The sequence below is a fragment of the Protopterus annectens genome, chromosome 16.part0 (genome assembly GCF_019279795.1).
Source record: "Protopterus annectens isolate FY-2018-M chromosome 16.part0, PAN1.0, whole genome shotgun sequence".
Classification (NCBI taxonomy): Eukaryota; Metazoa; Chordata; order Ceratodontiformes; family Protopteridae; genus Protopterus; species Protopterus annectens.
The window spans coordinates 331985678-332010376 of NC_056750.1; the positions used below are offsets into that span (position 1 = coordinate 331985678).

At 42.1% G+C, this 24699-nt stretch overlaps 1 protein-coding gene across 1 annotated transcript in view; it reads right to left on the reverse strand.

Annotated features, from left to right (window-relative positions):
• The window catches only part of SNAPC4 (small nuclear RNA activating complex polypeptide 4), a 745673-nt gene that overhangs the window by 456616 nt on the left and 264358 nt on the right, over positions 1-24699 (reverse strand). Inside the window, exon 7 of the mRNA XM_044058642.1 lies at positions 5871-5952. Coding sequence (XP_043914577.1) covers positions 5871-5952 — 82 coding nt within the window. The remainder of the gene's footprint in view (positions 1-5870; positions 5953-24699) is intronic.

The window sequence follows — 24699 nt, forward strand, 5'->3', positions numbered from 1 at the left end:
CCAGAACCACATCTTCTTCTGTCCCTTTTGGTTCTTGCAGAAGGACCTCTGGGGAGCAGAGAAGCAGACTCCGATGGCAGACAACGTCTTCCCGTCCTTTTCGCTCTGGACTAAAGTCTCGCAAACGGTCTTGCCAAATAAGGCAGAACCATCAAAGGGGGCATTCGCAAATGACGCCTTGAAGGGTTCCGCGAAGTCACAATGTCGGAGCCAGGCCTGACGTCTCATGACTAGGCCCGCTCCGCTGGCTCTAGTGGCTCACTCTGTGGCATGGGACAAAAGCCGCAGAGAGGTATTCGATATAGATCTTAGAGTGGCCATGCAAGTGGAGTACAACTGTTTGTCCTCCGCCGACATGGACTCCAGGGGGGAAGCAGCGTACTCTTAGATAAGGTCTCGCTGCATCCTAATAATGTGTGCCATGTAGTTCAGGGACCTTACTGAGAAGGTCGCTGAACTAAAGACCAGTTTCCCTAGGCCATCCATCGAGCGGGACTCTTTGCTCGGTGGATGGACCGAGGGGCTCTCCTGAGCTAATTCCCTCTTGGTGGCTGCCGCCACCAACATGGCATCTACGGGGGGACCCTTGCTCCAGTGGGACCTCTCTGAAGGGGGGCTCAGAATCCTAACGGGGCATTTGGGGACTGGCTCCACAGTGTCCGTCTCGTTCCACGCACTGGTGGTAATAAGGTCTACCAGGGGGTCGGCCGGAGGGGACACCCAAGAGGTAGATGGGCCTGCTTCGAATGCCGCCAGGAACACGGACTCGTCGGAGGAAGCCTTGGGGGCAGACCACCCCCCCTAATCCTGAGCATTTCCATGATGTCTCTGAAGGAGACATCCTTGGGGGGTGACCTTGGGGAGCCTTCCCCTTCATCCAAGTCCGTGTCTTCTGTTAAGGACTCAGGGGAGTCCATGTGCCTCCTCTTACAGTTCTGCTTATGAGGAACATCCTCGGGGGGGGCTGTCCAAGGAAGTCTCACCAGCATCATCTTGTTCCAGAGGAACGACCTGAGACATCGAAGCAGGCTGTCCCTGTGGCCGGGTGATGGAAGCCAGACCCAGTCGAGAGGGAGTGCAGGATGGGGCCGAGGCAAGGGCCGGGGGTCCAGATGCACTCAACAGAGCCCTCTCCACCGCATCGAAGGCCGAGGGAGAGTCGCTCTCTCTCGGATCCGAGAGCCGACTCCCACTCGGATCCGATGGGGGGATCAGAACCAGAGCTGAGACCATCGGATCCGAAGGACCCGTGTGCTCCGACCTGGACGGAGCCGAAGGCACACTGAATCCCTCAGATCCGAAGCTCAGCGCACGGCTCCGAGAGCTCGGATCCGACAAGGATGGACCCGACAAACTCGAGGGAAAGGTCGGAGCCAAAGTACCAAGTACTGTCGGCGCTGACCCACCCCCGGCTCCAACGCTGCCCGGCTCCGGGCGCTCCGAACCCGGGAAGCGGGTCAGAGAAGGAGCTATCGGGGCAAAAAAAGGCGTTGAGCTCCCCCCCGAAGGGGGGGGGAGGCAGGAGCACTCCCATCTGCAGCTGGGCCTGGATGAACCTTCGCATCATCCAGTCCAAGTCTGCATCTGACAGGCTATATGTGGATCTTGACGAGGCCACCGAGGCAGGCTGGGAGTGCCGCCTCGATGACCTCAATAGAGATCGGGTCTCCTTCTCCTCGGATCCCGGTGAGAAGCATGGGGACCGGAGCCGAGGAGGAGGAGACTTGGAAGCTGTGGAGGGAGAAGCCCGCTTAGCTGGGGGGGTCCGAAGCGGAGGCCTCGGCCCGCCGCTTGTGGTCCTTCTCCCTCCTTTTCTCCCTTCTGGCCTCCCTCTCCTCCGGCACCGCAGCGGGAGTTTGAGTCCTGGCCAGGGGGAGAGAGGCAGGAGTGGCCACCACCGATGACAGGGGTGAGGCCATGGGAGCTCTGGAGGCCGAAGCCGAATCCGAGGGCAAAAGTCGCGCCAGGATCAGCTTCGACCTCCATTCTTTCAGTGCCCTGGGGTTGAACGCCGCGCAGATAGTACACCCTGAGGAGAGGTGTTCAACCCCAAGGCACCGAACACACTGAGTGTGGCCATCCGCCGGTGAAAGCTTATGGCCACACTCGGTGCATTTAGAAAAGATTGGCTTTGGGGCCTCTGACATTACACTAATAAAAAAAGCAAACTCACTCACACAAGGCTCCAAACACACACCGACCCAACACAAAAACTACGCACCAGCGAGGGGAGGGGAGGAAATTACACTAAAAAAATATAATATTTTAGGACTAAAATAAGGGGAAACCTAAACACACTCAACCTTTTAACAAAAAATACAACAATAACTACAATAAGCTGAAAGACTTCTCTGAACAGACTAGGAGCTCTGAATCTAGCTGCTTTCACTAAGCGTGGCAAACTAGATCTGAGGTCAGTCAGGGTTGGCAGGGGATTATGGGTAAGGGGAGGAGCTAGGAGCTCAGATCTTATAGCTGTAAAACAAGTTGCCGGCTCAGATCCGATACCCAAAGGTTGCTGACAAATGAAGTACCTACTTCAGATCACTGTGTTATGAATTGTAGTGTTTAGTTAATGACCATGTCAACTGAGCAAGTATAGTCACTTTAAGAAAGTAATGGAAATGCAACATGCACAAGTTTAATTAGGTAGTAATTAACCAATAGTTTAGGACAGCTTGTATTATATAAGGCTGCATTTCAAAATGGCTTGTATTCTGAAGAAGTCTCCAGAGCAATATGAAAAGCGTTCAATTATTGTTTTATTTTGTCTTCATTAAATCTTTATTTAGATCAATGTTTGGACCCTCTTACTGGTGTTTTGATGTTCAGTAGTTGAAACACCCTCATATCAGGTTTTTACTGTGTCTGACACCACACTAATAGGTGATCAATTACATTGCAAGACTTCAATTAAATGTGTGTAGCAGCTCTTTAAAAATATCAGGTGCTGATAAAATACCAAATATAAGTCTTAAGAATTTGCACTTTCCTTGTGGAATATGAAACTTAGTTTCCTCATCCAGCTTGATCTGCTGGAATCCCTGGTTACCATATAATTGTGAAGAGAACTTAGCATTTGGCATTGTTGAGAAATGAATACCTCCTCAGCTGTTAGCAATCAGTAATGTTCTCTTTAATCAATCACTTTATTTGCATTTTGTGGCTATTTGTGCATTTGCATTTTGCTGCATTTCCAACAGTTACCATACTATTCTTCTGTTCTGAAGAAACTTCTTAGGCTTGTAAACAAATCAGCACGGTCAACAAAGGTTCTCTGCAGTATTTTAGATGTCTCTGATGTTGTGTAAATGTCCCTGTAGCTACTTATTCTGTGTTTATACACTATTAATTTGTTTACCACTTCTCAGAAGCCACGCAATCCAGAATATTAGGAGAATTAACTTCCTCACCAAATATTATTTTGAAAAAATACCTTTATTGAATGTCAGCCTCCTTTGACCCAGTGGGACTAGCTGGTGCCTTGAACACATCAGCAGTATGTAGACCGTTCCTTTTCTGTTAGCTCCAAAGCTACTATAAACCATACCTGCAGGTAACAAACTCATTATTTTGTTTATTACTTCTAATTTTCCATTAACTTAGACATCATGTTTCTTGCCTCAAAAACACCTTATTTTATTCTTTTGAATAAATAAAGGCAAATTATAGAGCATTCTCTACTTGCATATATATCTGCAAATGTTTTTTTCTACCAAGGCACCTATAAAACCAATTAAATAATGAACATCTATTCTTCAGTTTTTATAACCAATCCTGGTATTTACCTCATGGCTCTCTTCCTCAGCACCATTACTGTTAGACTGCATCTCACTTCTAACACCATGCAAATTTCACATCCCCAGTTAATTAGTTTAAGTGTGCCATTTCCCTAGATATGTAGATATTCACAGGTTTACATAATGTTACTAAAGTCACGTTTACTTCTATTAAAAGTCTATACCTTGTTGGACCATTTCTAGGACAACATACTACTCTCCATCTCTTAACAAGTCATACAACCCACCAAAGCCAAAATTCTTTGGATCAGTTCTTTAGTACTGTAACATAAGATTCCAAAATTTCTATTGAAAATTGATTTCCTGTGAAGAATAAATTATGGAAAAAATTCCCTTTTTTTATAGTTTCAGAATAATTCCCAAACTTTTCTCTTATGGATTCTATTTTGAAGTTCTCCTCATCCTCAAATGAAAAGTGCTGTAGAGTTTTAAGTGTTCTTTGCCAGCAATTTGCAGAATTTAAACACACAGTACCTTTTCGGGCTTCTTAGCTATTCCACTCACAGTGAGGAAGAAAATGACCCAGACTCGGAGCTCCTTCTTTTCTGCTAAACTGGCTGACAGCAAGAGAACTCTGGTAATTACAGTTAAGTAGTCTTTCTATAAAGAAACAAAGGATGTGGAGGGTTTCTCCAGGGTTATTAGGAAAAGGGGATTGAAGAAGAATGATTGGAAGGACTGATGGATAGATACTAGTAAAGAATTAAATAGTGACTATTTTCTAAAAATACCAATGACACTCAAAACAAGAATTACATTTTTATGTAGATTGTAGCAACAACTCAAAAACAAGCGGACTAGTAACTTCTGACTAGCTCACAAAAACACACACTGTGGATGTGGTTACCAGCCTCCAAAGTTTCATGTGACAAACCCCATGACATACACCTTCCCTTAGCTATAGTGCCAGTGTCTTACAAAGATACTACCATACATTACTCAGGCAACTGCCTAGATTTTAAAGATGCAGATTTTATACTCAGCGTTGTATCCCAGCTGCCCGTCTAAACAGGCTGGGCAAAATATTTCATTAAAAACACAGGTGACTGTATGGCTTTATTCAGAATCATTTCTGCAGTTGCCTTCCATTTAAAGGATTACATGATGCCACAGCCTCAACTTTTGAAATTGTTCCTGAAAACAAATCTACTGTAATAAACAATGACATAAAAGGCAGACACATTATGCCATTTGCAGTAGAGGGCAACAAGTGGAAAACTACTTCTTTGTCATAAGCTTAACGTCCCAAACAACAGAAAGGTTTTCTCTGGGAGGTCTGAAATAAAAGGACCCTTCAAAAATTTCTAAGGTAGAGCCTAAAACTAGGGCTGGTAACTTCATCATGCACTAACAATGTTAGAATAACAGAAATGAACTCAGTAAGTTAGACAGTCTAGAAGAAGGCTATTTGCAGAATGTAACTGCTGGAGAAGAACAGGTAGTAATCTATGTTAAAGGACAGGAAAAATATTTGCTGTGAAGTAATCAGTCAAGTGAGACAATCAAATAATCAAACTGAGTATTTCCAACTTTGACAAGTACCATGATTGTCTTTATGAGAATTGGAAGCAATGAAGATCAATTAACTTTAAATTGACCCACATCAAGACAGCACCCACAATGAAATAATGTGTACTGACTTTCCTCTCAGATGCATCAAACTAATAGCAACTCTATCAGTAAACTCATCAGGAGAAAACTGTGACCACACAGCTTTGATTGGCTTTGTGATTGTCATCCTATACACATAAAACAAAGCACTTCTCTTTCTCTATGCAAAAGTAATCTGGACGAATGGATGGGAAACCACAAATTCATCCCTGGAGTAGCACCCTTCTCCCTTAAGGAAAAGGATAACAAGTAAATGTTCCTTACTCTGGGATAGTTCATATTTAAATTATAAGGACAAAAAACTTCAAGTGAAAGATTGGCTTGGCGTATAAAGTTCCACTAGGGTCAAGAGCCTAATAAAAACCTGTGAATTGATAAAATCAAATTTATGGTCCTGTAATAGGGAGATTCTAGTACTAAAGACAGTATAATTCTATAGATGGGTTATCAGTGACTTACCTTAACAACTTTGGCTGTAACAAACGCTGTAAGCTGCTACTTATCAGTGCCTGTTTCAGTTTTACCTTTTCTCGAGCCTTCCCTGGAAAAATAAAAAAACTGAAAATGTCAGCAATAGGAAGAAAATCTATGTAAGAGAGCATAGAAAATAAGTGCTGGCTACTGGGATATACAACTTATATAGGACTGATCACATGGCTACCACATAATACGGTAAGCCTGTGTTGACAAATATCTTGCAACTTCCTGAAAACAGTCCATCCTAACATTTTTACACTGCCCTATGGCAAAACAGTATTTACAAACTGTGAGGATAGGCAAGGGATATCTTTTCAACAAATGCCACTCAGAGGTTGATTACCAAATAACAAAACCACAACTATAAAAGGTGATGTAGTGTAGTACACTACACTACACTTATCTGCAAAACATACCAGACTGAAACAATACAGAAAAATGTGTGCACATAAAATCAATCCCCGAGATATACAAAGCATTTACTTAAAGGTAAAGCATAACCAGAGAAGAGAGAGCATCTCAAATACCATCTTTGCTCACAGTGAAACAAGCCCTTGTATGGTATGATGCTTTCAAAACTTCAAAATCACTCTTCCAACACTTAACTGGATGAAACATGTCATACAAAATAAGGTCTAATTAAAACAAACGTGATTAGGATAAAACAGACATTTTCAACATATCACTGGCTATGGTGAAGCAAATTTTCAGTCAAGGTTTCAGCTGACAAAGAAATGAGGCGAACTAGAAAGTGAATCTGAACCCTAAAACCATCTGTATAGTGTGTGTGTGTGTGTGTGTGTGTGTGTGTGTGTGTGTGTGTGTGTGTGTGTGTGTAACATGATCTTCTAGGACACCTTCACTGGCCTACCAATCAAATACAAATGCAGAGAGCAAAACACAGCTGTCATCTGATGCCTTCACATTCAACAATCTCAACAAGGCAATTTTAGACTGCAATTTTAGAGTAAAAAAGGCATTATGTCGTATTTCAGGAATTACACTTCTCATGACTATACTGCCACTACACTACACCTTGGATTTTCTCATATAATTACGCAGCTGAAACTTGGAGGAATTAAAAAAATATCTATGACAGAGGTTTTCAAGTATATAAAAACTTACAGTATTTACAGACATTTTCCAACATTTAAACGTTAATCAAAACATTCCAATCTTTCTCACTACATCTGAGCTTCCCCCATTGCCTGTTGACTGTAAGCCTCTCTCAGCCAGCTGATCCATTCATGTAAAATATACTAATCAAGATGAAATCAGTCTATAAGATGTATGTGATCAAGCAAAGGATCTTTAGTCATTTCAGAAATCTAAATGCCAGTAATATAAGCTTATATCTGGTATATTCCAAATTAAAGTCTGGTAACATTTGAACTTAGAAAAAAACTCTCAAGTCTGTACATGTCGATACCGGCAACTTGTCTCCAAAAGCTTGGGAAATAATTACAGCTTTATCCTTATTCTAGTTATCCATTTGTAGAAGCAAATTACAGGCTGTATTGGACCAGAAGGCATAGTGATTTAGACACGAAGATTCAAACAAGCTAGATCAAGTAAGGGCTAACAAACACAAATCTCCCTTAAAGTACTGCACATTTTCTTTTTATACATATTGACTCTGTCGTTGGTGGTGGTTTGTCTCTTGTCTGCATTAAATGGACATTTTTGAAAAATATTGTTTTGTTAATATTTATCAAAGATACGTCTTAATAATATATCTTTAATATCTATTTAGGTGTGTACTTATGTTTATAGGTTCATAGGTAGGCACTAGGCTATCTACCCAAGGGCATTTATAAGCCTAGCCAGAGTGTGTCAGCTTTTGCCGATTGATTAATTAACTGATCCTCTGTCAAGCGGAGCCAATGAAGTGATCCCAGGGGTGTATTTTCTGTTACCCATCCACTCATCAAGGTTTCTCTTGAAGAGTGTTAGTGAGGGGGCTCTGCCTAATGTAGTTTAGAATTTTGTTCCAAAGCATGGGGTGTCTCTGTGACAGGAATCTATCCCTCCAGCATGTTCTATTTTTTGCTGTGGCGAGGTTTAGCTCACTAGAGCGCGTGACTCACAGTGACTTGGATTTCTTTAGGTGGAGCATGTCCATCAATTCTGAGTTGGACATGGCTTTGTAAGTCCGGCAGAGATCACCTCTGAGTAAACAATATGCCACTGAGTACAGCCTGAGTTTTTTCAGTCGGGCTGCATAGGAAATATGTTTGAGGCCAGTAATCCTCTTGGTGAGGCACTTTGTGGTCTTTCCAGCTGTTGGAAGTGTCTTGTGAGGTACATCCCAAATGGGGCATTGTATGGGTCTAATGAGTGATGAGTAGAGGGGCACTATAAAAAGAAGTTATGTATCTACCATAACGTTCCATGTTAGTTGTCTTCATCTCGCCTTCCTTCTTGCTGGTTGGGATCGGAGCCGATCCTTGGCTCCGACTCAGCAATCTTCTATAGCTTGAGAGCTGTTTACTGGCTCGAGGCTACCCCTTATCCCATGATGCCTAGCGCTAGCTACCCAGATCTCGTTTGTAATAGCCAACCCCAGACTTAGCCAGAGAACCAACCTGCCCAAGAAACAGACTGAGCATACCTATCACACTCTCCAAGTCAGTAGAGGAAACAAACCAGAGAACACTCAGCCAGTGAAACCAAAACTCCTCTCGATCCAATAGGACAGGGGGACGGAGGGTGGGACGCAAGAAGGAAGGCAAGATGAAGACAACTAAGATGGAACGTTATGGTAGGTACAGAACTTCTTTATGTCAAGTTGTCTATCTCACCTTCGTTTTTGCTGGTTGGGACAGCGTCCCTAGCACCTACAATCCTGGGCAGCTCATTGGAACAGACTCTTCAGAACAGTGGAACCAAAGTCAACTCTGCTCCTGTAGACCATATCTAGTTTGTAATGAGAAATAAAAGTATGAGGATTTGCCCATGTGGCAGCTGCATAAATAGAATCCATGGGCAACCTAGACTGGAAGGCTACAGAGGTGGCCAAAGCCCTAGTAGAATGACCTTTCGGTTTGATAGGCAACTCTTTGTTTCTCAATTGGTAAATGAAGGTAATAATGTGAGACAACCACCTGGATAAGGTCACTCTGGAAACTGGGAGACTTTGTTTGCCTAGAGCACAAGAAAGGAATAGTTGGTCCGACTTCCTTGTATCCTTGGTCCTGTGTAGGTAAAAACGCAATTGTCTGTGAACGTCCAATTGGTGTAATTTGTATTCTGCCTTGTTTGTATGGTTAGGGAAAAACACAGGAAGGTCTATAGATTGGTTTAAATTATTTTCTGAGCAGACTTTCGGGAGGAAAGATGGATTAGTCCTCAGAGCAACCATGTCCTTACGAAAAACCACGTATGGAGGACGAACACATAGTGCCTGAAGTTCAGAGACGCATCTGGCTGATGTAACAGCTACCAGAAAGAGTGTTTTCCAAGATAGAAATTTAATTGAGCAGGATGCTGCAGGTTAAAAGGGGGGGCATAATTAAGGAGGTTAGTACTAAATTAAGGTCCCAAGGAAGAGGGGGATCTCTCACTGGAGGTCTAAGGAGAGTAGTCCCTCTTAGAAAGGCTTAACAGAGCTTATGAGACATAATGTAGACAACCCAACATGAAAGTTAGAAATGGCCACCAACTGAACCCTGATTGTAGCAGAAGCGGACCCAGAATGAAAGAGTTGTGCCAGGAACTCCAAAATTTCGTGGACTGGGGCTGAAAAGGGATCTATGTTCCTAGCCTCTGCCCAACAAGAAAAACGTTTCCATTTACTAGCATAAGTTTTTCTAGTCATGGACTTGTGAGAGGACACAATAATCTCACGCACGGCCGGGGAAATGCTGGGAAGCCTGGCTAGGGTTGGAAGTGGAGCAACCAAGCTGTGAGCTGGAGTGTTTGGAGGGATTGATGCAACCCGTCTGATTGATGAATCAGTAGGTCTGGAATTGGATTCAGAGTCCAGGGCTGCTCGAAAAGGTAATGATGCAGGAACGGAAACCATATCTGTCGAGGCCAGTAGGGGGCAATGAGGATCATTTTGCAACCCAACAATATAGCTTTCTGGATGAGCTTCGGTATCAGGGGAAACGGAGGAAAGGCATAAAGAAGTCCCTGAGGCCAATCGTGGACTAGAGCATCTCTGGGAGAGTGACCTGGAAGCGGAAGAAGGGAGAAGTAGTTGCTGCATTTGCTGTTGAAGGGGGTGGCAAACAGATCGCAGCAAGGCTGTCCCCATTTGTGGAAGATCAGATCCGCAACTACCTGATTCAGAGACCACTTGTGAGGCATGAGAATAGCTCTGCTGAGCCTGTCCGCTATGATGTTGGACCTCCCAGAGATGTGCGTCACAATCAGGAATTGTTGGGAGGAAATCGCCCACTGCCAGAGTCCGAGTGCTTCTCGACATAGGGGATAAGACCTGGTTCCGCCCTGCTTGTTGATGTACCACACCACTGACATGTTGTCTGTTTGAATTGTAATGGTCCCAGAAGGAAGAGAGTCCTGAAGAGCTTGCAACGCTAGGAGCACGGCTCTCATTTCTAGGACGTTTATATGCAGATGGTACTCGTGAGGCTGACAAGTGCCTTGGACTGTCCTGCTCTGATAATGCCTCCCCCACCCTATCAGGGAGGCGTCTGTGGTCACTGTGGCAACCGAAGGGGGCTGAATGAAGGGTCTGCCCTGAGCCACACGTGAGGAGACCATCCACCAGGAAAGGTGCCTTTTGTATGCTTCTGTAATCATGATCATGTGAGACATGGACAGCTGTTGGAAAGACCACTGTGTGAATAGAAGCCACTGAAGGATTCTCATGTGAAAGCGGGCCAGAGGGATTAGAAGAATTGCTGCTGCCATGGAACCCAGAGTTTGAAGGACGAACCTGACTTGGATCCTTTTGCTCTGCATTACAATTTGTACTTGCTGGCGAACTGTAGAAAACCTGTCTGGCGGTAGCCTTGCGGACATGTTCCTTGTGTCTAAGTCTGCTCCTATATAGGTGATAGATTGACAGGGCAACAAGGCAGATTTTTCGAAGTTTATTGTGATGCCTAACTGGGAGTAGATTGATACTGTGTAGTCCCTGGCTTGCAGAAGTTGATGCCTGGTAGTAGCAGTGAAGAGCCAGTCGTCTAGATATGGAAACACCTGGAATCCTCAATGTCTCAGGTGAGCCATGACCACTGCCATACATCTGGTGAACACCCTGGGGGCTGTGGTGAGACCAAAGGGCAGAGCTCTGAACTGGTAATGACTGGCTCCTAGCCGGAAGCGAAGGAATCTCCTGGAGAGCCTGTCCATTTTGATGTGATAGTACGCATCCTGAAGATCTATAGAGCACATCCAATTGTCCTGACCCAGAAAGGGTAGAATGGACTTGTAGCATGACCATCCAAAACTTTGTTCTTTGAACAGACTTGTTTAGTCTGCTGAGATCCAGAATCGGTCTCCAGTTCCCTGTCTTTTTTGGTACCAAAAAGAACCTTGAGTAAGTTCCGGATCCGTGTTGGTCTGCCGGGACTTCCTGGATGACTCTTTTTTTCTAGCAGTTTTGAAACTTCTACAACTGCTTGGTCCCTCAGATTGGGTGGAACATCTGGAAGGGATTTGCTTGAAGGTGGGGGGGGGGTTGAGAGAAGGGGATTTTGTAATCTCCGGATATAATTGACCATACCCATTTGTCTTGTGTTAATTTTTGCCAGGCTTTTGGGTACAGAGAAAGTCTTCCCCCGACTGCCTCCAGAGGGGGGGGGGGGCAGCCTAGCAACCCTTCAGGGATGTTGAAAGGGCTTCTCAGAGAAAGATTCTCTATTGCCCTGGTTCTGCGGACCCCCCTCTGCCACGACGGCGCCGTCTGTTGTTATTGCTTCTCCCTCTGCCCCAGGAGGAAAAAATCGCTACGTGTGTCAGGCGAGGCTCCCTGGGATTTTCAGAACCACATTTTACCACTCTTCTGACTCTTGGGGTATGGTCTGGAAGGAGTGGAAAAATGGACTCCCACAGCAGAGAGAGTCTTGCCTTCTTGCTCACACCTAGTCAAAGTGTCTTTCACCTGTGGTCCAAAAAGAAAGGAATCATCAAAGTTAGTGTTGGTGAATGACGTTCTAAAGAGTTCCGCAAAATTACACAGCCGCATCTAGGCGTGTCTCCTAAGGGCTACACCCGTACCTGCGGCTCTACTCGCACCATCGGCTGCATAGGAAATGAGCCTCATTGGGGAGTTGACCATTGAATTAAGAGTCGCCAGCTGGGAAGCCACTTTAGCTTGAGCCCCCTCAACTGATGGATCTTGAAGGGTATCTTCGAGCTCTTTAAGGAGATCCCTCTGAAGCCGGGTGAAATGGCATAAGTAGTTCAGTGACCTCATAGAAAAGGTCGCTGAAGAAAACATTCGCTTCCCATATCTGTCCATAATCCTAGAAACCTTGTTAGGAGGATGGACAGACGAAGAAGTTTCCGCTAACTCCTTTTTTGTGGCTGCTGCTACCACCATGGCATACACAGGGACACCTTTGGTAAGGAACTGCTTATCATGGGGTGCAGTGATAAACTTCCCAGGTCTCCCTGGGGTTGGTCCCACTGTATCCGGGGCTGACCAACCCTTTTGTGCCACCACTGACATAAGTGGATCAAAAGGCAGAGAAACCCAGGAGGTGGAAGGTCGGGAACCAAACGCATCCAGGAATACAGACTCATCCTTGGTAGGGGCTAGGGGATTCCAGTTCCCCCCCTGCTTAAGTATTTTGAGGATGCCCGAAAAGGAAACATCTTTAGAGGGGGATCTCGGGGACCCTTCTGAGTCATCTAAGTCTGTATCAGAAGTGACAGACTCAGGGGAGTCAATGTGCTTCCTCTTGCACGTCTTCTTATGAGGGAGCTACTCTGAATGATCAGGGGAGGTCTCGGAAGAAGAGGAAACACCCAATGGGGTGCCCTGGAGTGCCGGGTTCCCCACGCTTGGGGTCTGGAGGGGGAGTAGAGGTTGGCACAGGCACTACAGGGGACGGAGCCAATGGGGCCGATAGTGAAGCTGACTCAGTGGCCAGCACACTCCTCATGACATTGAAGGTGCCCCTGCCACGATGCAGAGAAGGCTCCAGTTCTGAAGAAATCAGAATCCTTCTCCGCACTGAGGGAGATGGCTCCGAGGCCAATGTAGGAGCCGAGCTCACCTGCGCCGAAGCTCCGAGAGGGAGAACGGGGTCGGACAAGGGTCAGATGCCACTCGCCCCCTAGGAGCCGACGAGGGAGCCCCGGCACCCAGATCCCTAGATGGACAGCACCATTGAGGGAATCGGAGCCAATGGAACCAAAGGAGAGAGAGTTATCGGAGCCAATGGTTCCACTACTCGAACCCAAACGAACTCCGGCTCCGAGCTCAATGGAGTCGGAGGAGGAACATTAAAAGAAGTGGACGGAGCAGACACCTGTTGAGGAGGGCTGGGCAACATCTTGGCAAGTGCCTGCGACTTAAGCAACCTACTGACCACTCTCTCCACGTCATGATCCGAGAGTCTAGAGGATCGAGAGGAGTGAGAAGATCTGTGACTGCGCTCGCTCTGAAGCAGGGGAGACCGAGGAGTCGAATGAATCGATTCCAGAGAGGGGGACCTCAGCCTCTTGTGGCTCCACGACGGCTCCAAAGTTTCTGATTGATCCGACGGGGAGATGGTCTCATCGGTTCTGGCCGGAACCGAAGTAGCAGGAAGAGTTGGAACCAAAGACGGCTCCGAACTTGGAGTCAATGATTTGGTAGCTTTAGGGGATTTCACAGGCTGAGTCTTGGCCGGTGAATCCTGGGGCTTTAAAAGACCCCTAAGAATAAGCTTATTCTTGTACTCCTGCAGAACTCTAGGACTAAATGCATGGCAGATAGAACAAGAGTCCTGCAGGTGCACTGCGCCTAAACAATAGACGCAAGAAGTGTGCCCATCTGTCAGAGACATTTTCTGACAGCATGAGTCACACTTCTTGAACCCAGACACCTTGGATTCTTTAGAAATCCTGAAACCAAAAAACACACAACAGCAGCTAACAATAATATACAGTCTACAGGAAAAAACTCAGTATACGACAGACTAACTAAAGATTTTTTTTTTTTTTATAAATAGGAAGCCTCCAACTCAAATGGCTGGCCTACAAAAAAGATAGAAGGAAAGCCTCTAACTGAAATGGCTAACCTGACTGAAGAGGATAAGGAGGGGGAGGGGGGAGAACTTTCTAAATTAAACGAGTTCTAAAAGGGGGGGGGAGGAACTAACACTACACACTTAGCTAATACCACAAGTATAAAACTAAAGGTTAACAATAACCCCTAGGAAAAATACTATTTTTTGTGGAAAAAAGTTCTATAATAAACTTAATACAGGCCTGAGCCAGAAAAACGACACCATGCAGCTGAAGCGGCAAACAAGATCTGGGTAGCTAGCGCTAGGCATCATGGGATAAGGGGTAGCCTTGAGCCAGTAAACAGCTCTCGAGCTACAGCAAATTGCAGAGTTGGAGCCGAGGATCGGCTCTGATCCAAACCAGCAAGAACAAAGGCAAGATAGACAACTTAACATCCTCTATTTCTAGATGCGAACCCTTTAGTAATTAGATGGGCCACATAGAAGGATTTTCTAACTACTTTGGCAATATGATTGTCAAAGGAGAGATTACTATCTACCTGGGTCCCCAGATCTCTTATTACCTCTTCTGTATTAAGGGGGCTGCCACCTATGTGGTAATTCATGGGTGTTTTGTTTTTCCCAAACGGGATGACTATGCATTTTTTGGCATTTAGCTTGAGGCCATGACTGACACCAGGTGTCCGTCTCAGTAAGGCCCTTTTGGAGGATGTCCGTGTCAGCCAGATAGTCACAGTTTGCAGTCATCGGCGGACTTGGTTAGCCATACCTCTCAACCTGGAAACATCAAAAATCTGGACAAAGACCCATAAAAAATAGGTACAAATCTGTATGCTGATTAACATAAAATTTACATGCATAATTATGTAACCCCGCCCACTCCTGTGGAATTGTGGGATACCAACTTTGAAAAGCAAACTGAAGAACAGATAACCAAAATATCGCCCGGGAGTCCCCCTACAGCCATTCCAATGTCCCCATTACTTGGCTATTTAACCCCATTTACCATAAACACTAATGTGCATATTGCTTTACTTCTACAATGATTTGGATTTTATTTTACATTTTATAGCACAAGCACTAACAGACATCTGCTAAATAAAGCAATACAGTCTCACAATGAACAGACTTAGCATTAAAACTTGTTTGCCCTTAAAACTCCCATTCACTGAAACTGCACTGAAACCCACATCCAAAGCAAATGCATCTGGCGGATAAAGATTACTTTTGGTATGCCTTCAAATCATAGGCCCCTTGCATACGAAACATACGTGTGTTCTTTGATACACCTTCCTGACTGCATTAAATTATATTCATTGTATAATACAGTACACTTGTTAGAGTTTGTTTTAAATTTGTTTTGAACATGTTTCCAGTAAGCAATGAAACAAAATGCATGAACCAAAAATGACAAACCTGCCCAATTCAGAACATTTCCATCATAAAAGTCTACTCAAAGTACTTCTACAATCTATCAGTATCAGTAAATATGCACACAATCTCTGCAGAAGTAAAAGTCATCTAAATAATTGCACATTAAAGATATCTGTAACTAATGAAGAAGTTGCTGCTAGCAAACAACTTTAAATTTCATTGCTTCATCTATGAATAAATTGCCTGTTGCCCTTGAAGAATAAACTGCCTATATTACATTAAAAAATGATGAATTAGAACAATTTATAGCAAAACAATACCCCATAGATTAGGTCAATGATACAAAACTGTTAACAAACAACTTATTATGCTGTACAGATGTGTCACATTTATCGGTGAGAATAAAACTGTTTACAGGTAAGCACTGAATACCTAGCATGCTGTAAATGCAAATAACCCCTTAAGAACATACTTTTTTTAGCTTCATGGATTCTGAATGCCCATAACATTTTGCTTTTCAAATCTTTATGGGTACATTCAGGTAAATAAAATAAAATCTCACTAGCTGCAGATATGCGTGTTTCTGCCTATTTTTTTTTTTTACCTCAGTAGTACAGGATAAGTGGATTATTTTAGGAACATGGAGCTTAAAATCTAGCCTGGTGTTAATGAGCATTAAAGAACCTGCACGATATCCCAAATAACATACAAGGAATAAGGTGAAAGTCACACAGACAAACCATTCAGTAAAAACTACAAGAAAAACTGCAATGTCTACACTGCAATAAGGAATTCTATCAGATGACTGTATAATACAAATGTCAGCTATAATAGCATAGACTGTAATTTCTGGTGTACTGTATGTCTTGTATATTTTTTGTATAATTTATTGTATAAGTTTTGTATAATTTCTTGTATAAGTTTTGTACAATCTCTATATGTGGAGCTTTTCACCCCGGGCCTCCACTGAAAATGGATCTTATCCCAGTTGGATGTTCCCGGTAAACAAATGTAAAATAAAAAAAAACAATAAAATAAAATAAAAGCCTAGCCAATGCAAGAGTCTTCACTGTATAATACGTTAAAATTGCAGTTGTGGAGGCCCATAGGATATATACAAATAACCCCTTAGGGGCATACAAGTGATTCATTTACATGGTTTCTGAACGCCTTTCCCAATTTTATCTATTATAATATAGTTTTGTGATGGTCTATAAAACTGTAGAACTGGCACATCAGACAATATAGTACTTATGCAGTCTGACAAAGGTATTATTTTAACTTCCAGACCAAATAACCATTAATAATATGCTCACTGCTGCTGTCTGTAAAACGTAACTTAGAGAGCTAATTTCCTGTTCTTCAGTAACTTGAAAGAATGTAGGAACTAATCTATCATTCAAATTAGGTGAATTGCTACATATTTAAACACTGACCAGTGTGAGTTCATCAACATCAGAAAAACATATTCTGTACCCATCTAAAAGGCATATGCTTAGTCATTACAAGAAAGTCATTGCATCACTTTATAACTTATTGGTCTGATTCACTATTGAATACAATGCTATATTTTGTACACTTTGAAGAAGTCAGATGAAAGAACTTGAAAAGGACCACGATTCCTAGAAATATCAAATGGACAGAGAAATTAATTTATTCAAAGGACCTTCAGAGGTTATCACTTTCTTCTGCTTCTTTCACTTATTAATAGGTGACCTCTTCTTGTTCTCTAAGGAAATGTCTGATCTGGTTCTGTCAGAAAGTCTATGGCTGGAATGCACTGCTGAGAAACCAACACCCGATAAAGGGACTTTATATTAAGCATTTATTTATTTATAATATTAATTAACTGGGGTAGAACACTGAGCCCATTGGATGATTTCAGTCTTAACCCATAAGTGCAGTAGCAGAGAAAGGAATAGACACAATATACATCACCTTCCAAGACTGTGGAATAAGTTTCCCCATACAGCCACAAGAACATTAATTTCATTTACAAGTAATCTTGATATGCATGTGGAAAGGTGAAAATATCAGCTTGAGGCTATGGCAATCAGGCTTTTGAAAGCTACTGTATCACAGGTTTCAAAGCTGAAATTACAGGCATAGAATGCTTTCTGATACAGCTGCATGTTGTTTTTTTTTTTTTTTTTTTTGTTATTCAGCATTAAATTTTCCTGACTTTTTCACAAGAAGTTATGAATTAAAAAAAAAATTTTTCTTGTTTTCTAGTGAAACTTATTTGAGAATAGACATCTTCCCTTGAATCTGCTAAGAAATGTGGAAATGATGCGAGTTAAATCTCATGCATGCCACGTCGTATGTTTAAACATTAAATAATATAGTTTACTTAATGTTAGTAAGACATTTCAGGCAAATGTTATTGTGTACCGCATTTATTCCTCTGGCATCAGTTTTGATACAAACCACAATATTATTTTGTACATTGTTATGTTTATATATAAACTAACTGCTTCCAGTTGTTTTGACAGTAATCGCATTTTTGAAAGTAGTTCGTGGAATGTACTACTGTACGACTATGCCTGCTATGAAATAACTCCCAAAACAGGAGTGTAGAAAAAAGTGTTACTTACTGTTTTATGTTACTTCCGACATAACCCTTTCTCTTGTCTGCTGATGTCAGTGATGCACACATTCATTCACTTTAACAAATGCAAAAGCAAGAAATTATTGAAGCTCAGTTAGGTGAAATGCTTCAAAATCTACAAACCGACAAGTGCATGTAAAGTGAAAAAATAGCACTGCTCTGACAGTCCTCTGCCCGAATGGCAGAAAGTAAAGTAAATCCTGTGTTCTGCCTGACCGGCAGAAGTAAATTTTAGATGCGAGCATGGATAAATCTTTTATAGAAACAGCAGTCCTGTTCAAACAGATGCACGCAATGCTGATGGAGCTGATGTCATTGTGCACGTGATTACATCACCTCCAAAAGCGCGAAAATTTTAAAAATAGATCCGAAAAATCGTAAATAATGGGGTGCCACTCGGGAATCGTGGTACCCCATTATTGGGACCCCAAAACTCGGTAAAAACCAAGTTATTCGGGACGGTTGAGAGGTCTGGTTAGCCATAGTCCTCCTGTGTTTGCCTGTACTTCTGACAAGTATATGCTGAACAGTAGGGTCCCAGGACCGAGCCTTGTGGGACACCACTTGTGATTGGTTTAGAGTCGGACCTAGAGCCCGCTATTCTTACCCTGTGAGTTCTACTGTCTGTAAGCCAGTTGGAAGCCCATCTCGTGACGTAGGGGTTTATGTTCAGGCTGGTGAGTTTTTCTGTAATACCAGAGTGGGGAATGGTGTCGAAAGCCTTGGCAAGGTCAAGGTAGGCTGTGTGAACCACCTTTCCCTCATCTATGGCCTTGGTGACTGTCTCGAAGAAGTCAACCAGGTTTAGTACGCATGATCTGCCCTTAACAAAGCCAAACTGGGTCGGGTCAAGTGTTTGGATGTTCCCAATGTCTTTGTTAATGCGTTCCATGATGATGCACACCATAGCCTTGCAGACTAGGCTAGTTAGGCTTATGGGGCAATATTTACCAGGGTCAGTTGTGGCCCCTCCTTTGTGGAGAGGAATAACCATTGCTGTGTGCCATTCTATGGGCATATAGCCTGTGGAGAGGCTGAGGTTTAACAGCATGTTTAGGTGGGGGGGTTAGTTCGTTCTGTAGTTCGTGCAAGATGCAGCCTGGGACACCATCTGGTCCTATTGATGCTGTGTTTTTGGCTTTTGAAAGGGCTGTTTTCACCTATGTCTCTGTGATTTTTGGGACACTACACTTTTCCGGTATTGTTGTGGGCCCTTTTGGAGGTGTGGTTGTGTATGAGTATGTATTTAAAGTCAAATTTTTGTAATGAATTGAATTTTATTAACGTTGATGGAAGAGTAAAATTGTATATATTTGCTAGGAATTTATGCATTTTACCTGATGTCCTTTTAAATGAACCTGGATTTAACAATGCACTTTACTCTGGGAAGGGTTTAACTGTACTGCATTGACGCCAATGGTTGAAACCAGTTTGCTTTTTTGTTTTTAGATTAAAAGTTATGCTGCTTATTTTAAGGCCGAATGTTAACAAATAGTCTTAAATATATTTTTGTACTTCATTGTAATTAGTGACCATGCACCATTTCTTCAGGTTCATGCACTATTTTTGGTTGGATATGGTTGGTTGCGCTGAACCAGTTTGAATAGCATGGAGGAGACACAAGAACTGCGTGTTTTCTTAGAAAATTTAATCGTGTGATAAAGAGGATGTCACTTGTTTTAAAACAGCCAGAAATGCTGCTTCGACCATCGAGAATGCTGTGAATGCCTTCGAGATGGATATTATACAAGCGTTTAAGGATTTAACGTTTTATACCAAGAAGCTAAGCACTACAATTTGGCATATTAAGCTTCTGAAAGCTTATGTGAGTGAAGGTATAGCTCCCACAGCTCCTGTTACCGTGGAAAATAAAGTCTTCCTTGACAAATGGAGTGCTATACAATGAACAGTTTCACAGATTTTTTGGGAGGTACTTCTTGACCTTTAAGATAAGCAGTTAAGTGTCTATTGTTAACTTTTAAGGATTGTGCTACCAAGTCGGTGCAAACATTTATTAAACATAAAAATTATGAAGCCATGTATATAAAGTACACCAAAGAGATCAATGAATATGAGACTGAGATAAAAAGCCATAAGCTTAAAAGGTATAACCGTGATATGAATGACTATAAAAATAATGCTGTTTATTCATGGAAGGCAGCTAAACGGGCTGTACGTTTTGCTGAGGGTGACATGAAAAGAACTGCTAGACCTAAATGAAACAGAGGTCGTTCAATATTAAAATGTACTTTGGATCTAGTTGCTACAGATTCAAGTGTTTCTGAGTTTTCTTCCAGCACAGATACTGAGACTGATATGTGTGATCTGACTGAGGTTAACTCACCTAAAAATAAGAAAGCAAATATTTCAAGAAGCCCTTTAGGCGAGCCAGCAGAAAATATCAAAGAACAAGTCGAAATACTGTTCAGGACTATGGTTTGAATAATGTAAATGATGACTTAATTATTAATTTATCTTCACAAAATTTACATAATGATGAAATTGTTGTATTGACTAAAGGCTTGGGTTTTGTTCCATCTTATTTTTCACAGCACTCTACTGTACAAGATGTTAAGTATTTTTGTAGAAAGTTGAATTTAAAATCTTATTTTAGTCAAAGACAAGTAGAGATGTTAGATTTTTGGGACAATTTTTTGTTTTAAAAAATCAGAGTTTTATTTTAGCCTCCTCATCATCCTGCTTTAAAGTTATTTGACCAACATGTGTTGCATGAGTTAAATAATAATCAGGCTATGACTCTTAAAAACTTTGGTCATAACTTAAGTAAACAGCAAAGGGGAGCACTTAAGGGTATGGCACTTAATGAGCACATTGCAGTTGTTAAGGCTGATAAAGGTGAAGCCATCATTTTATGGGATTCAGCAGAATATGATAAGGAGGTTTTAAAAATGGGTCTATATCACGACTTTGAACACACAGGTGTCCAAACACTGTAATATCCAACCGAGAAGTTCAAAATGTGAAAATAACAAAGCCGCAGAACATCGATTTTTTTTCCCAGGGAAAAAAAAAATCAGTGGGCTGTTTTCATGGCTTTGCTATTTCCTCCACTATGGTGCGATCTTGGATTTGGTATATTTAAGTAGGGGGGATGTGGGGGCGAAGCCCCCCACATTAGTATGTGTTTAGAGTGTACGTGTGTTTTTGTACCGGAACAGCGATTTGTTTTCCCCGGGGAAAAAAATTGCTGTTCTGTGTGCTCGTACTTGTTGCATTTCAGACTTCACGGTTCGATATTATGTCATTCGAACATGTGGTTTCAATGACGTGATACAGACCCTTTAAAACCGCTCGGTGATAAGATCTTTTATTGTAAATTGCCTTTTGACCCTGCTAGGGATTTTAAGCATTATACTGATGACTTTTTGTTTAATGCCAAGGCTTGTGCTCACACTCCTGAAAATCTTAACTGTTAGTCAATTGTGGATATACAGAGGATACAGAGATTTACTGATAGGTGCTATAATGCACAGCAGGTTAAACAGGCACACCTGTTAGCTTCTTGTACTTCTAAAAAAAAGTTGACTATGGCCTGGTCTGCCCACACAAGCTAACAATGGGGAAAAAAAGTTAAAGACGATAAGTTAAGATTTGTTACCACATCTGACACAAATACCTTTAAAATTAGGGATGTACTGAACAAATATTGGCATTTTTTTAAAAATTGGATCCTTTTTTGATCAGTGTCTGGAAGAAACATGTTTTGCTTTCAGGCATGGTAAAAATACTGGAAAATATTTGTTTTGGTATAAGAAAGAAAGATGGTAAATTTGGATATAGGTAACAATATTTATGGTTGCACATATTGTGTTAAATTGTGTATACTGCAAAGTAGACTCAAAAACGAAATCTTTTATTTATGTTACTACATCAAGAATTTATACCATTAGACATTTAATTACGTGCACTTCTGAATGGGTTGTCTGAAAAGGTAGTGTGCCAATGAGGAGCATTTTATACTGGGCAGACATCTAGGCCTTGGCAGCAAATTTAAGTGATATAAAATGTAAACGTGATAGAAGTGCTTTAATTAAACATAAGCTACAGCATGCTACTGCACATTTTCTTTTTAAAGGTATTGACTCTACCGCTGGTGGTGGTTCGTCTCCGGAATTTAAACATGAACTTTGGGATAGGAATGAAAGGATATGGATTATTAATCTGGGGCTATTTATAAACCTGGATTAAATTAATATTTTTGAAAAATACTGTTTTTTTAATACTTATGAAAGATACGTTTCAATAATATATATCTTCTATGTATTTATAAGTGCACTTGTGTTTATTTATATTTATATATCTGGTTGCATATCAGTATATATTTAAAGTCAAAATTTTATAATGGATTGAATTTTATTAATGTTGATGGAAGAGTCAAATTGTATACATTTTCTAGGAATTCATATATTTTATTTTATGCAATGTCCCTTTAAATGCAACTGTATTTAACCATGCACATTACTCTGGGCAGGGTCTGATTGTACTGCACTGATGACACCAATAACTATATATAATACAAATACATACACATACACACACACACATATATATATATATATATATATATATATATATATATATATATATACACATATACATGTATATATATATATATATACACACACACACACACACACACACACACACACACACACACACACACACACACACACACACACACACACACACACACACGTCTAAATTTCAAAATGCACTCGCTCGAAGCACTCCTTAAAATGGAGAACATCGACATTTGTGCTGTAAAAGAGACCTGGTTCAAGGCAGCAGAAAGCAACCCTGCACTACCAGGCTATAACTCTCAGCCCCAGAACTTGGAATGAAGCTCCAAAGGCGGTGGTGTTTCCGTATTCATAAAGGATGCGCACACCTCCACACTGGTAGCCCAACATAACACATCAGAGATAATTCAAGGGCAACTAACATTGGGTAAAACAGCGATTCAGGTCGCAGCCTGTTATAGGTCCCCAACTATGTCACAAGACTCACACTCCACATCCCTAAGCACCCTCGAGAATATTAGAGTCCAACCTAACACATTCATACTGGGCGACTTCAACTACCCCTCTATTAACTGGGAAAACTACTTGTGTACCAATACACTTACCCAACGTTTCCTGGAATTCATTAATTCCACTGCCCTGGACCAGCTCGTTCTTACCCTCATCAGACATAGCAACACCCTTGACCTGGTCATTACTAACATGGGCGACAGTTGATCTACACCAATAGTCAACTCCTCCCTGGTTAGAGCCGACCACAAACTAATCACCTTGGAAATCCACATCCCTCCCCCTCCTTGCAAAGGTAACCACCATGAAAAACTTCTCCAAAGTTAACTTTGGGGTCCTAAAACACAGGTGGCTAACTTCACGGCACCCATGCAAGTGGAGAATAGTAGCATGACTTTCAAAATCATACACCAATGCACTGTACGAACACTTACACAAATGCATGGATCTCGCCATACACAAAAGAACCAAGACGCTCTCCTCCAAAAAAAGAAAGCCAATCTGATGGCCCACTGCCATAAACAAACTCTACAACAGAAGGAGGAAACTGAGGCAGAATAAGGTGAAGTCCCAAAACTGGAATAACTTTTAGTTATGTACTTACCATAACTTTAGATGTTTGGGATCCATCTCGCCTACATTCTGTACTGATGGGCTCGGAGACGATCCCTCGGCTCCGACTCGGCACGCTATGCTATAGAGCGAGGCCTCTTATTGGCTGAGCTATTTCTTATCCCAGGATGCACCACCACTAATCCCCCAGATCTTGTTTGTCCGCATTCATGCACACATGCACAACTTGTTTATATAACATTGTTAGATGTTTCAAGATGAAACAACAGGATTCGGACTTTCTGATATCCTCTGATCTCCAAGGAAGGGGGAAGGAGGGTGGGTTATTAGGAATGTAGGCGAGATGGATCCCAAACATCTAAAGTTATGGTAAGTACATAACTAAAAGATGTTATGTGATCCTATCTCGCCTACATTCTGTACTGATGGGACAGCGTCCCTAGCACCTAAATCCCGGGTGGCTCATTGAAAAACACTCCTGAGCACTGTGGAACCAAATGAAGCTCGTCCTCTAGATGCCACATCCAATTTGTAGTGGGAAATGAAAGTGTGCGGGGAAGACCATGTAGCCGCAGCACAAATGTCACTAATGGCAAGCTTAGAATGAAATGCTATCGAAGTAGCCATAGCCCTTGTAGAATGAGCTTTGACAGAGGTGGTAAGCCCTTTGTTAGAATAAGAATAAGCTTGAGTAATACAGTCCCTGATCCATTTGGCAATAGTGACCTTTGTGACAGCTTTGCCCAATTTATTGTCTGCAAAGGATACAAACAACTGATCTGTTTTCCTTGTTTGTTTGGTCCTGTCTAAATAAAAACGCAACTGCCTGTGGACATCTAGTGTGTGGAATATGAATTCCGCTTTGTTAGAATATTTTGGAAAAAAGACTGGAAGTTCTAACGATTGTTGTAGGCAGAAACTGGAACAAACTTTAGGGACAAAGGAAGGATTTGGCCTGAGAGATACTCTGTCTGTGAAAAACCAAGTACGGGGGTTTTACAGACAAAGCTTGAAGCTCTGAAATTCTTCTGGCAGAAGTAATCGCCACCAGAAAA